Here is a 15,193-nt window from a genome sequence, read left to right as displayed (position 1 = left end):
TAAAGGAGAGATGGGCCTTGAAGAGATGCCCACTGTGAAAGGTGAGCAGGAGAGCACTCAGTGTGGGTATGCAAGTGGGAACAGAAACATGGAGCATGCTGGGGGCCCAGCTGAGAGCTCCAGAGAGCCCTCCACAGATGCGAAAGCGGCCAGGCTGGAGAGGAAGTCCGGCTGAGTGCTAGTGGGGAGTGAGCACCAAGGACATTGTGTGACCTGGCCTCTATACTTGGCGGGCAGTCTAAGAGAAATGTGGGGAAGAGGTGGCTGTTGTGGGAAATGAGGCCCTTTGAATGGGAAGAGATGGTACGAGTTAGGTGAACCCAGGATTTGCTAGCTTATTGGCTATGAAAACTCAAAGGATGAGGAGGAAGCCAGAGGCTGCAGTGTGGACGGGAGTGGGACTGGAGCCACCACATTCAGTGGGCCTGGCACTCAGCAAGTGCTTTGTCAGGTACTAGTCACAGGCCTCCTTATTTTCACAGAATCCCTCTGGCCTAGGACATATTAGCCCCATTTTACTAGTGAAGAAACAGACTTAGAAACATTATAAAACTTGCCCAAATTTTAGAGTTAGAGTGAAGGGCCCAGTGTGCCCACCTGGGAACGGGACCATGGGGAGGGGTGTGTTCATGTAAGGGCAACGTGGCTTTGGTGAACCCTACTGAAGGAAAGGGGAGCCTCAGGACTGTAGACCCCCTTCTCTCCACCTGGACCTGACCCTTTGAGATCCAAGCCTGCCTGGGTTCTTTGCACAGACTTGGGGCTCTCAAATGTGCTGTGGTTGGCTCACTGCTCCACAGTGATAGTTTTTCTGGGCCTAGTCCTGAAGACAAAGCTGGTTCCTTTGGATTGCCTCCCAAGGATTCCTTTACCCCCTAAAAAGTCCAGGGATATCATTAAAAACAAAGCCCCAGTCGTCTAGAAAAAAGAAGAATCAAACATTGGTGTAATTCAATTTAAAGTTTTATGGGATGACAAATGTGTGGAGGGTGGCTGGGAGGAGGAGCATAAAGCTTCCTGGCAGGCAGGCCCCTTGTCACTTTTATGGTTCTTCATTGTTGCAGCGACTGGGAGGTTAATCACCACAGTTTGTTTGTGAGGTCGCCATGGACAGGCAGGGGCCTTCAGCAGGCCATGTGGTAGGAAACCAAATCCATTCCTTTTCTCCTTGTGAGCCCACCATGTGGCAGGCACTATGCAGGGACCATCAGTGAGCAGAATAAACCCAGCCTGCCCACAGTGGCTGTTCGTCCACCTGGAGTGGGAACCCTACAGAAAACAACTGAGCACATAGGCACCTTTTGGAAATTATGATAAGGTGCTGTGAGTGCTGTGAGGAGCATTGTAGAGTGCTCCAAGTCTCTGAGCAGATGACCTGAGCTGACCTGGGGCTGAGGGGCTTAGGGAGGGTGGGAAAGATGTGTATGTAGGGAAGATGCATGTGGCCCCTATGCAACACTGATCACCCTGGGTTCAGGAGCCTGGCCTGGGTGCTTGGGTTGGGGAGGAGGGATCAGAGCAGACAGACACATTGACAGGCAAAGCTCTGCCCCATCCATGAACTGGAATTGGGTCTTTGGGTGTCTGGATCTTTGGGTGTCTGTGGGTCTCCAGGCTTCTGAAGATCATCATTTTCTTTTCATAGGGGGCATTTCTCATTGCTAAGCAGGGACCCCTGAGAGACAGGGCTCCCCATCTCTTTCCTTTCTCTCCCCATGGGACAATTGGTCTTTTGCTGAGGCTTCAATGGAGTTTTTGCATAGAACAGATCCCAGCTCTGGTCAGACTGCACAATTCCCTGGAAACAAGGCCAGGTGGAAGGAAACGTGTCTCAAGTGCTGCCAGGACCACATTTCTTGGCACTGGCACCCAGAAGGCTGTGACCCCAGAAGGGCTGGGCAGCAGGGAGAGGCCTATGCAGATCTCCACCTCATTGCTTCCTGCCCCCATCATGTCTCACCCCTTCCACCAAGTGCTGAGTGGGGCCTGGCAGGGTCACAGTAGGTGGGGAGCTTTCACCCCTTTGCCTCTGGGGTCAACTTCATAGAGCCCCTCCCTAATATTTGAGGGAAGACAGCAATGGAACACCATGCCTAATCTATCAGCCTAGCAACACTAGAAAAGCCTGCAAAATCAAATGCTAGTGAGAGTCTGAGAAGAGGCTTTCTCTTGCACTGATGGTGGGGCTGTAAGCTAACCACAGAGCAATCAGTAAGACCTAGTGAAGCAGAAAATGGGTTCCCCACACCAGTTTTCCATCCAGATACCTACACTAGAGAAGCACTGTGCACGGGTACAAGGTGATGAATACAGGAATAGTCACTGCAACATTATTTATAGTAGTGAAGAATAGCAGCCAAGGTGGCTATCAGTAAGGGCATGGATAAATAAAAGGTGGAGTTGTCATAGAAAGGAATACTAACCCTGGCTGGTGTGGCTCAGTTGGTTGGAGCATCGTCCTATACACGGACAGGTTGTGGGTTCAGTTCCTGGTCAGGGCATATACCTAGTTTGTGGGTTTGATCCCCTCTAAAATCAGTAAGTATGCCCTCGGGTGAGGATTTTTTTAAAAGAACACTATATAGCAGTAAGAAAGAATAGCCTAGATAGATTGAAAGGTAGAAGTATATCTAGATCTATATAAACATATAAATAAATCTATAAATCTGTATATCTTTCAATATAAATAGATGTCAAAAACAATACAGAAGGAAGAATGTAAGTAGTAGAGTTAATTGATAATATGATACATTTGTATAAACTAACAAATAAATATACTATTAGGGACACATACATGGGTGTAAATATATAAATAAGACATAAAGAATTCATGAAGGTAATTGCTACAGGGGATTTTGAGGAAGAGGAATAGGACAGGGGGACTTCTTTCTCAACATTAAGACTTGAAGTATGAATGACAATATCTTGGTCAATTCCGGATGGTGAGAACAAAGGTGGTTATTATTTGATTTCCTTTCTGAATGAATTTCATTCCTTGAAAAAATAAGTGGGTGAGAATTGAGTCCCTAAGTTTCATTTGACATTCCGTTCTTGCATCCCAGAGGTGGTGCCAGGGAAGTTGGGGTCTGAACAACAAGGGAAAAGCTGGCATCCCCCAGGGGCCCACGCTGCTCTCTCAGTTAATACATTACGTGGGGGATGTCTTATCTGTACATAGCTCGAAGAAGAGCAGCCAGATTGAAACCTTATTAGGTCTGATGGAGCCAAACCTAGACTGATCTTTAAAAGCTTATTTCATTTTCCCCGCTCCGGTCTGAACCTCTTTGAATTGAAGTAACTGATCCTGCTGTAAGGTTATTAGTGTCAAATCTTGTGTGTTTCTTTTCCTCTTCGATTTACATTTGATTAAGTAAGATGAAGTTGCAAGGCCCGACCCTCGCCTTTGGCACAGCCAGGAGCTCCCAGGCTCATTAATGGAACGATAATGGATAATAGAAGTCCAATCTCATTACAGCCAATACCATTATTACAAAAATTTCTGCACATCATAAAGACTCCTAGGCACAGGGTTTTGCCCACTTCTTTCAAGCATCTGTTAATTCTCTAGAATGCCAGGAGGATCCCAAACACTGCTGTCCCCTTAGTTTGTGTGATGGTGTTGGGCCTGTCCATTTCGTATTCTATAGAAGGAATGCCGCCAAACACTTCCCTGTGGGCGAGTGAAATTCACAGCAGTGATTGTGAATCATTTTGGTTTTCTGTGGTGGAGTAGACATGTATTTTTGGTTTGATAGAGTAATAGAGTACGGGCTCTCATGACAGGCAGATCTGGATGCTACAGATACGTGTCCTAAACCCCGGGGCCTCAATTTTCTTGTCTGTAGACTGAGATCATAGTCAGCCACCTCAGAGCTTGTTAGGAGAATTATATGGACTGTGGTCTGTAAAGCTTCCTCACAGGGTGTAGGTATCCAGCAGATGTGGAATGTGTGTCTTTTTTATCTCTCTGTGGGCCACGTGGTGACATGATGAAGTCCATTGGAACATTCATTGGGTGCTTGCTATTCCATGCAATGTGCTGAGGAGAACGGGTGAACTCATGATGATTTCCACCTGGAATCGCTTCCATTGGAGGTTTTCAGTAGCCTCAGAAAGAGAAACCAGGTCCTTCTGGGCACAGTATTCTGCAAAATCCTCAGAATGCTGGAAAACCAAATTGCAGATACTCAGTAGACCAGAGAGAGTATCTGACCATGTCAGGTCTGAGAGGAGACAGAAAGGGTTCATTTGCTCAATCAGCAAACATTTACTGAGTGTCTGTCCTGTGCTAGGGGTTACCGTGCTACCCAAAGACAGACACCAGGAAAGTCAGGTCTGAAACCAATCACTGGGCTAGGCCAGCAGGAGGCTGTTGCTGACCTTGGCCAGGGCAGCTGCAGCAGCTGATGGCAAGAGGAGAGAGAGCTGGACTGCTCCTGTCTCTGTAGCCTGGGTCTCATGGCAGGCCTGACTTTCCTGGCTTTATTCCATGCCTCAGAACAGCTCCTATCACAGTGGCTGGTGAGGGGTCTTCCCTCTGCTCCTTCTCCAGAGCCATCTTTCTGGGTTCATCTCATGGGGGCATTACATTGTCCGTCATCCAGAACCCACAGCCCCTGGCGGGGCCAAGCTACTCTGCCCCGAGCTCCAGCCAGCCCATGGCACAGATTGTGCTCAGCTGGTCAGGAGACAGGGCCTGCCTTTTGTCCCAGAGTTTATTGTCTCAAGTCTCATCCTATTTGCTTTGTGACCTTGGAGACATCAAAACCTCTGTTTCTTCATCCATAAAATTGAATGTAAAAATATTGACTTGCCCTATAGGGTTTTTATGAAGAATAACTGACCCAGATGATGGTAAAACTTCTTTGTTCATCAGAAAGGGCCAAACTGCTTAGCAAGCATGAACTTAGGTTTTAAAATTTGTTTCTTGCTTGATGTATTCTTCCTCCCTCCCTGAGTCCATTCCTCTCTTCCCCAAAGTGCTTGATGCCAGGCAGATGGCAGACAAGAAGAGGCAGCCATACCCTGAGGGGAGCCAGACTCAGGAGCTGGGCCTGACTGGTGGTCCTTTCCTGTCCCTCTCAGACAGGTGTCCGGCAGCAGTAACCCTCCTGCTCTGTCACCCATCTTCCTCTGCTGCCATTCTAACTACACTCCGCCAGGAAAACATGGGGTCCTGGTAAGCCTCAGCCTTACTTCTCCTCTGCTTAGAAGGCTCCTTACTCTGGAGGTTGAATGGAACCTCTAAGTGCCCAGCCAGCCCTGCTCCCACAGCAAGGGGATGTATCTGCATGGACCTTTATGGATATGTAGATGCCAGACTTGGACTGGAATTCTCCAAGGGCAGGGACAGGGTTGTACCTATCTATGACTCCATTCATTTATTCCACAAATATATATTGAGGTCTCCTCTTTGTCAGGCAGTGTGCTCAACACTAGAGATAAAGATGGAAAAAACAAAGCCCTCATTGTCATAAAGGCTACATTATGACAATGTAGAGAGACAGTCAGTAAACAAATATGTCAGGTGGTAGTGAGTGCTATGAAGAAAAATAAAATAAGGAAAAGAATATGGTGGTCCTATCTCTTATTGGGGAGTCAAGGATGGACTCTGATAAAGAGACACGAAGTGAAGGAAGAAAGGGAAATAGGGATATCTGGGGGAAGAGCATCCCAGGCAGAGGCAAATGCAAAGACCCTAGGTCAGTGGTTTTCAACCTTCTGGCCCTTTAAATACAGTTCCTCATGTTGTGACCCAACCATAAAATTATTTTCGTTGCTACTTCATAACTGTAATGTTGCTGCTGTTATGAATCATAATGTAAATATCTGATATGCAGGATGGTCTTAGGCGACCCCTGTGAAAGGGTCGTTCGACCGCCAAAGGGGTCCCGACCTACACGTTGAGAACCGCTGTCCTCGGTAAATGCATGCTTGGCATGTTTAGGGAGCAAAAAGCATGAAGGCTTATGTTACTGAAGTGACACGAACCGGCTGGGGGGCAGCGGAATCACAGCAAATAAAGTCAGGGGAATAATGGGCTGATTTTAGGGCCGTGTCATAGTAAGGACGTTAGCTTTTTAGGAGCGAGATGATAAGCTGGTAGAGAGCTTGGAGGCAAACTCCAGTGTCATATCATCTTACATTTAAGTTACGCTGTGGAGAATGGATTTCAGGGGGGAGGACATAACAAAGCCCAGTGGGTCAGTGACCAGGGTAGGCAGTGGATGTAGTGGGAAGAGCTGGAACCTGTTTTGAAGATAAAGCCCATTAGATCACCTGATGACTGGATTTGGGTACAAGAGAGCCAAGGAGAGCCAAAATGGAACCACATTTCTCCCAAGTGTCTGGAAACGTGGAACTGCCATTTCTGAGAACGATTGGACTGAAGGAGATAGGTTCTAGACATAGTGAGGCGGAGATGCCACCAGACATCCAAGTGCAAATGCCAGGAGACCCTTAGGTGTGTCTTCCCCCAGCTCCCGAACTTCACCTCTCCTGGAGCTGCCAGGTCCTTTTCTTGTGCTGTTTCTGAGACATCTGATCACAGAACTCACAGCTGCCCCTCTAAAACTTTGTCCGTATTCTCTCCCGGTTAGTGTAAGATGGGCCCTCAGACTGGAAGTCTGGGAGTTCTTCTGTATGTGCCAATCTCTCCTCAGTTCACATCCAGTCTGTTACACCATCCCATCCTTTTCCTGCAGAAAGAATCCTCTGAGTCTCTTTCTTGCTAGTCTCCTTCTTTCCTTTCTTATTTCTCCACTTCTCCTAATCTATTCTGCACACCGTGTAGCCAAAGTGGTTTTTTTAAAAGTGCACATTTAAAGGTGTCATTGCTTTGCTCAACTCATTACCACCAGTGGCTTTCTGTTATTCTTCACATAGTGAAGGTGGCTGGCCTGTGTCTCCAGCCTGACTCCACTCCCCTCAGCCAGCCTCCCTGTCTTTTAGTCCCTTAAACAAACTACATTCTTTCCCATCTCCACCCTGCCCTTTCCTCTGCCTGGAGTCCCTGTGGGTGGTTCCTTCTCATCCAGCTGGTCAATTTCAGTGCCACCATCTCACGGAAGCCCTCCCTGACCACCCAGGAGGAATTAGGTACTCCAGTTATTTTGTCTAATAGCACCTCCCATTGTTTTTGTAATCCTGAATTTATTAGTTGATTATTTAATTCATGCACTGCCACCCCCCCCACACACACACACACACAAGCATAGGACTGAAACTGTTTCTGTTCTACTTACTCCTGTATCATTGAGATACGTGAGAGAAACTTAATAGGTATGGGTTGAATGAATGCATATACAGTGCCTCAGCCTCTTGACATGGATATTAGTAGATATAGTGGTGAGCAAAAGTAGGTTTACAGTTGTGAGTGTGTGAAACACCACTTATTCTTATATTATTTATTTATTATTGTATTACTTATTTGTATTACAACTGTAAACGTACTTTTGCCTACCCCTATATTGAGTGAGTGAGTTGTTAAAAAGATGGGTAGAAAATAAATGACTGAAAGGCAAGTCTGTTTTTCCCATTCTTAAGTTGGTAAAACTATCTACTTTTCTATGTTTTTGGTGTCCTAAATGGAATTTTATATTCTTGAAATGTGTCTTGGTGGAATGAGGACTTGCTCATGTGGCAATGCTGTCTGCATGCACCCTGTGAGAGCCCACAGTAGTGTCACAGTACCCTGTCCCCTTCTTTATCTGTTTCACAATTTCCTGTCGAGGCCCTTAAAATCTTGATTTGCACAGTTATTAGTCTTTCTGCTCTTCACAGTGCCCTCTTAAGGCATTCTTTATTATTTTAATCCTAAGAACATGAGCCCTGTTGAAAAGAGAACATGCTTTGAATAAAGCCTGCTAGGCAGTCAGCTCGATGGTGGGGGTGGAGGTGGGGCTGTCTGATGGTGAAGGCTCTGGCTGCCCTCTCCCACAGGAAGGCTCTTAAACACAAGGGCCTCTCAGGCTCCTGCAGGACTGGAATCAGCTCTGTGCTCTGCCAGGTGTGTTTTTGCCACGAGGGGCATTTCTCTTCCAGAATCAGGGGCAATCATTCTCTTCAGAGGTACTGGGTTTTTCAGCAGCCTCCTGTGCTTGGCACTGAGGATGCAGCAGTAGATAGACCATGGCCCCTGTCTTAAAGATTTAGAAGTGACCATCTATAGGAGACTGGTGGTCAGTGCACTCCCATAGGGGAGCACTGCTCGGCCAGAAGCCCTGAGCTGGGCTCATGGCTGGCGAGTTCAGCAGCGGTGGCCGGAGCCTCTCGCGCCTCCGCGGCATTGCTAAGGATGTCCAACCACCAGCTTAGGCCCGCTACCCATAGAGAACGGGCCTACGCCATCAGTCGGACATTCTCTGAGGGCTCCTGGACTGCGAGAGGGTACAAGCTGGGCTGAGGAATTTTGTGCACTGGGCATCTAGTTTATTATATTGTCATTTAAATCATTTAGCACATAGAGGTGGGACTGACAGGGCCGTCAACCAGCAATGACAAGTCAGGTTCAGAGTCACAGAGGATAGTAAGCAGCTCTGTCCAGAGGAGTCCCTCCCAGAAGGTACCCTGAGAGCTGGGATTTTAGAGATAAATGAGAATTTGCCAGGTGAAAGAAGTCCCAGGGAGAAGGAGCCTCATGGACCCAGGGCAGAGACATACAGAACTACAGGGTGTGTAATGAACCATGAAAGCTTCCATTAGCTGTGGTTAAAGGGTTGGGAGAACATGGGTCAGAAAGAGCTGTACGATGGGCCTGATGGTGGGAGGCTTCAGTGAAGGCAGAGGAGTCCAGCAAGCAGAGAAGGTGCTGGGAGCCATGGCAGCCCCCACCTACCCTGAGCATGTCACTCACTGGGAGGGACTTGTTCCCCATAGAAGTTCAGTTGACCAAAGCATTTTCCTGTTAATAACAGTTTCACCCAAAAGATTAGAAAGTCATGATGTAGAGATAGGAGCCCATGTACATGTTGGTGCCAAAGGATTGCATCATCAGACCTGTGTTTTAGAAAGCTGGCTGGGAGGAGGGAGAGAAGGGTTTCAGGCCAGAGAACATCACACTGGGCTGTTGCAGTTCTTGGGAGAAAAATTGTGATTTGGGTTTCTACCTCACTGAGCAGACACTTAGTGTAAGATAATATTCAAATTCTCCAGTTACTCTGAGATGCATTCCTAAAAATCTAAGTTTCCCATTGCCCTTACAGACCATTTCAGAGATGTTTTATGTTTCTCTTTGATTGATCTTGGCTGTGGCTTTTGACACCGTGCTTCTCACTTTCTCTGCCCCCTGACCTCTTGGGTAGGTAGTTAATGATCTTTAAACAAACACTTGAGTATTATGGCTCTCCAGGAAAGGACCTGGGCCTGATGTCAGCATAGCATTCTCCCTTTATCCAGGGAGTAAATGAGTGTGCCCCACACCCCACTTTGTAGACAGGGATGTTTGTGACCTAAAGGTCAAAATTGTCTGTAGTTTAACAGTTTTTGATGGTAGGTTTTCTGAAATATACATTTCTCTGCTTTGCTAAGCAGAAATCCATGAACGTGATTTCATCTCACCTCTGAGACAGTGGATCTTTGTAGGAGCATTCATTTATTTTGTGACCATTTGTTAGAGCCTATTCCATGTCTGTTCCTGATTTACAAACTGTGGGTGCAGAAATCTGCCTGGTATAGAGTCAGTGTAATGGTTTAGAAGCAGAGATAAAATCAAGTTTGCCTAAACTCCCGGGTGATTTCCGCCTGCCTGCCCTCCCCTCCACGCCCTCCCTGCTGAAGCCCTCCCACCTCTTTGTTTATTTCTCAAATTGAACAAGCCTCTTTCAGGCCTTTGCACTGTTTAGAACTTTTTCTGGACCTTCACACAGCTTCTTCCTCTGATCAGGTCTTGGTTCAGACATCATCTCTACAGAGGTCTTTCCTGACCACTGATCTAAAAAAGCCAGACCCGTCCTAACTGGTTTGGCTAAGTGGATAGAGCATTGACCTGCTGACTGAAGGTTCCCTTCTCTCAACCCCAGGCCTTCTCTATAACATGTTATATATAATATGCGTATTATATAAGTATATTAATTATATATACTTATATAATACGCATATTATATCAGTATATTAGTTATATATACTTAAACATGACATTTTGTATTTTATTTTTATTAATATAATTTAGTTAATATTAATATATTACTATATTTGTATTTTTTTCTGCATACTAACTTCTTTAGAAACAGACCTCATTCTATTCCTACCCTTAGAACAGTGCCTGGCACATAGCCAGGGTCTATGTGTTGATGAATGAAGAGTGGCCCTGCCCAGGAGAAGCCCACAGACTAGGAGGCAGGCAGGCACAAATTAAGCAGTGATAGCACAGCAGGCTGAGTGTGATTCAGAGGGGCTGAGGTGGCACCACGGAGAAAGAGACAGATCCTACCCACTGGAGTCTAGGCAGATTTCCCAGAGCAGTGGTGTTTGGCCTTGGCTTTCAAGGACAGATGAGCATAACTTGGCAGGCTGAGGAAATGGGGTGGCAAGCTTATATAAGAGGGCTTAAGGCAAAAAAGTGTGGGAATGGGGCTTGGGGTAGAGCAGGGACTAGAAGGTTGGAGGAAACTAAGGTAGTGCAGGATTTGGTTGCTGTAACCACTGCCCACATCCTGGACTAGGTGCCCTGTGGACCGAGGCCTGTATTTGCAGGGTGAAGCCTTCTCTGTCCAAAAGGAGCCTGGCCGGCCCCAGAGCTCCCTTTGGCTGGCATACCAGGTGCCAGGTGAGTGTTGGTGGCACTGGGACAGGGATTTCTTCAGCTGGCGCCCCTCACCTTAACCTCCAGGCTTGTGGGTCTCATGAGCTTTTGTCTCTTGCTCCTGACTAGGTGGTGAAGAAGGTGAAGTCCATGCAGATGTTCCACATGCCTGTCACCTCGGCCATGCAGGGAGACCGGCTGGGCATCTGTGTCACTCAGTTTGATCCCAAGCTGCTAGAGCGTGGCCTGGTGTGTGCCCCTGAGTCCCTGCACACTGTCCATGCGGCCATCATCTCCGTGGAGAAGATCGCATATTTCCGGGGACCCCTGCAGACCAAGGCCAAGTTCCACATCACACTGGGCCACGAGACGGTTATGGGCCGGTTGATGTTCTTCAGCCCTGCCCCAGACAACTTTGACCACGAGCCTGTGCTGAATACCTTCGATTTCTCCCGAGAATACCTATTCCAGGAACAGTACCTCTGTAAGGATCTTGAGCCAGGGTCAACAGGCAGTGACCAGGCCACTGAGAAGGCAGGCCAGGCCACAGAAGGCCTCTGTCCCCGACAGCAGTGGGCCCTCGTGGAGTTTGAAAAGCCTGTCACCTGCCCTCGGCTGTGCCTGGTGATTGGCTTCAGGCTAAATGCGGACATTCACGCCAACATGTGCCGGCTGGCCTTCCATGGCATCCTGCTGCATGGGCTGGAGGACAAGAACTACACTGAGAGTCTCCTGCCCAAGCTGAGAGTGTACAAATTGAAGCACAAGCACGGCTTTGTGGAGCGGGTAAGCAGCTCCTCCCTGCCCTTTGCCCTTCTGCCGGGCTCTGGTGGCTGGGATGGGCACAGTTTGGCATCCGAGATGAGAGCCAGGAAGGCATCAGAGACCTTCTGATCTCTACTTCTGTAGTTTTTAGGCAAGGAAACTGAGGCCCTCAGGGGTCAAGTGGCCCAAGTTCTCTCGTTAGTCACTGTGCCAAGGCCTACACCCAGGCAGGGAGCCCTCAGGGAGTAAAGGCACCCACACAGGGAGAGCAGGCCTGGCTCTCAACACACGCCAGTTTCAGGCAGCAGCGTTTCATGTAGGCCAGAAAGCACTGGTATCAGTGGCCTTCCTGAGCCTTGGAGGGGAGGCTGGGCCCTGCCCTATCACCCTGATGCCAGGCCCTGACTCTCAGGGCCAGGGGGCGGGGAAAAGGGGGAGCCTGAGCTTTCATTAGGCAGGGTGGCTGCTGTGTCTGCCCCAAGCCAGTTATGTCAAAGGGAGGAGGTATATGACTGGTCTTGCAGGCCATACTGGGTCAAGTCTGTAGGGTGGGGGAGTAGGGGCTAATGGTAGCAGGGGGTTCCAGAGAGCAAGAGGTGGGAAGGTACAGGAAGATGACAGAGAGGGAGGGTCCAGGTTGCTGGCTTTCTGGGGTATCTGATATCACTGGAGGCAGTTTTTAAATGTATGAGTAAGCCAGTCTAGTTTATAGGCCTATCATTAGGGTGGATGGGTATGATGACCCGAGAGAGCCCACACAGGGTCCCAAAGTCCTGGAACGCTCTTCTTCCCTTGGGTGGACCTGCCCACCCTCAACATCCATCCATATAGGTCTGAGTAGGAATCTATGCCTACTGGTCCTCAAATGAATTGGTGGACAAATGTGCAAATCTCACTGTCTCTGGAGCTGGCTGCCTGGATGTGGGTTTATGCAGGTAAGGGATGGTCATTAGGGGAGGGAAAGGTAGGAGGAGGGCTGGGACTTGGCTGTAACTGACTGAGCATGGCAGTGCTGCAACCCCAGTGTTGGGGAACTCAGGCTCCTAGTGGGATGTGCCCTGAGGCTCTCAGCAGGCCTTACAGTTCTGCTCCTCAGACAGTGTCAGACCTATACTGAGCAGGTGCTCATTAGAAGCTTCCCGGAGCCTTGTGCATTAGACAGTGTTGGAGTTCCCATTGCCTACCACCCTCCCATCTCCCTTTCTTCTTCCAGATACCCAGGTTTTCTCCTCTGGAACTTTCTCTCATTGCAGACCCTTCCCCTCCCCTCCTCATCTCACAATGCTTCCTAGGTACTCAGGACCTGTCCCTCTTCTCCTACTCCTACCCCTAATCTGCCCTCCAATAGGGAAATGAGAGCAGCCCTTTCCTTCTCCGCTCACAGATCCGAAACTCAGGGTTCCTAAATCGATGAACACAGCCCTCCAACTCAGCCAAGCACAGCTCGGTCACTCGGTGTGTGGGTCCTGGAGCTGGGTCTACATCCCACCTTTGCTGTTCTCTGGGCAAGGGACTGTCCTCTGTGAATGTTGGTTTTCTCATCTGCAGAGCAGTGGCATATGCTAAGCTCCTAAGGTCACTGGAAAGTGTTGAAGGCTGACAATGGGGGCCTGTTTCAGGGCCCCGTCAGCCCTAGGCCAGCCCCAAAAGACTGTTGACGATGAAGGAGATAAGGCACACATCACTCATTTGTCTAGCTTGATTTGTTAGCAGTGTTATGGAGTATAATTATTTTGTGGTGAAATATCTACCGTGGAGTAATGCCCCACTTGGTGTATTCATGGATCTAATTGCCCACACACAAGCCTATCAGTGGTGGGGCAGCAGTCACCTCCTTTGAAGACAGGAGCCTGGTTTGTGAGGAGCAAGTAACACATTGCTAAAATGAATCAAGCTGGAGTGTCCTTGGTGGGAGACTTTCCTTCCTAGTAAGGTTGGTAAAGCACTGAACTTGGGCATCAGATGGATAGGGCTCAAACCCTGGCTGTGCTGTGCAGCACTGCATACCAAGGACAGCCATTTTATTTCAGCATCCTCATTCATTCAGGGCAAACTACAACCTCATAGGGTTGGATTGAAGGAGCCACCATAGCACAGGGCATCACATGTAAGAGTTCTAGTGCAGATGCAGCCAGAAGGCTGGACTGTTTGTGAGGGGTGGCCCTGTTTGCTTTAAGCAAGAGCCAGAGTGCCCAGAGATTTTCAGATCGCTTGGTCAGCCACAGTCTGGGCCAAGTGGTAGACTGGTCAGATGTGTAGGACGAAGGCCTGGCAGGCCTTGGGTCAGTTCCACCCTCAACACCTCCTAAGGTGGAAATGGGATGGTTATGAGACTTCCCTGCACCTCAGGTATGTTGCAGTGCTGCCCTGTGAGGTCAGAGGGAGACGAGGTGGGGGAATACACGTGAGGGCCCAAGATCAGTACTTGGCTCCTAACTCTGTGCTTGCTGTTTTCATGATTATTAATTTTTAAGCTCTTAGAATCATAATAATAACTCCTAGAGCTTGGGGCCAAAATGGTATTTCACTCCTTATCCCTAGACATCATTATCCCTCTTTGAAGCACAGGGACCAGTTCCCTGACCCCTGTCAAGAACCACCCAGGGCTGGTGGAAGTGGCATGTTTTGGGAGGGAGCTAAGAATCAGTCTGGCCCATGGTTGTAGTTGTCCAGGGCAGGGAAAGCCCCATGCTGATCTTTCCCTGGCCGTACTTAGCTGCCTCCAAAACTTCTTGGACACATCACAGCTATCTCCTAGCATCCCGGGCATGCCTCCATTCAAAGAAGTCTCAAAGAGGCCAAGACATCTTGAACAGGTTAAATTCAATCTCCCAGGATGGATCTTCACCACCATGGCAAGCCAACTCCCAGCCTTTACTCTGTCCTGGGATAAGGACAGAGCACAATGGGCAGGCTCATTGTGTGCTCTGCAGGCACAGTCAGCTTTCTGGGAGGTCCTCCATTCATAGAGAAGGAAGGCCCAGCCCTCAATAGATACGTGTTGAATGAACACTTTCCACCTGGAGGGCTTAAAGTATATAGGCCTTCTGAACCTGTCACCTAAAATATATTATTCATTCACTAGAGGCCCAGTGCACGAATTGGTGCATGGGTGGGGTCTCTCGGCCTGGCCTGCGATCCAGGCCAATCAGGGCGGCTGGCTTGGGGGAGGGACCACGGGACGTTGGCTATGAGAGCACACTGACCACCAGGGGGCAGCTCTTGCGGTGAGCATCTGCCCCCTGGTGGTCAGTGCATGTCATAGCCACCAGTCATTCAGTCAACCAGTTGTATGGTCGCTTAGGCTTTTATATATATAGACTAGAGGCCCAGTACACAAAATTTGTGCACAGGTAGGGTCCCTAGGCCTTGCCAGCGATCAGGGCCAATCAGGGCCTTCTGGCTGCTGGCTGGGGCCTTCCTTTGTTCTGTGCCGCCCCCTGATGGTCAGCACATGGCATAGCGAGTGATTAAACTCCTGGTCTCCCAGTTGAACTCCCGAGGAGACACTTGCATATTAGCCTTTTATATATTTATAGATTCCTATCTGTAAAATGGATAAGTTGGATTAGATAGACCAAGATCTTTTTTGGCTTCCAGAATAATGAATTCCAAAGCAAAATTTCAAAAAAAGAAGAAGAAGAAGAAGAAGAAGAAGAAGAAGAAGAAGAAGACGCAGCAGCAGCA

General features: G+C 48.5%; 1 protein-coding gene across 3 annotated transcripts in view; it reads left to right on the top strand.

Annotated features, from left to right (window-relative positions):
* Positions 1-15,193, top strand: part of EEFSEC (eukaryotic elongation factor, selenocysteine-tRNA-specific) — a 250,923-nt gene that overhangs the window by 183,183 nt on the left and 52,547 nt on the right. For all 3 annotated transcript variants that reach the window (XM_006763214.2, XM_006763213.2, XM_006763215.2), the window contains one exon: positions 10,871-11,527. In XM_006763214.2, coding sequence (XP_006763277.1) covers positions 10,871-11,527 — 657 coding nt within the window. The remainder of the gene's footprint in view (positions 1-10,870; positions 11,528-15,193) is intronic.

This window comes from Myotis davidii, unplaced genomic scaffold, assembly GCF_000327345.1.
Source record: "Myotis davidii unplaced genomic scaffold, ASM32734v1 scaffold78, whole genome shotgun sequence".
Classification (NCBI taxonomy): Eukaryota; Metazoa; Chordata; class Mammalia; order Chiroptera; family Vespertilionidae; genus Myotis; species Myotis davidii.
Note: the sequence above shows the minus strand (reverse complement) of the source record. Positions and strands in the feature narration are given on the sequence as shown.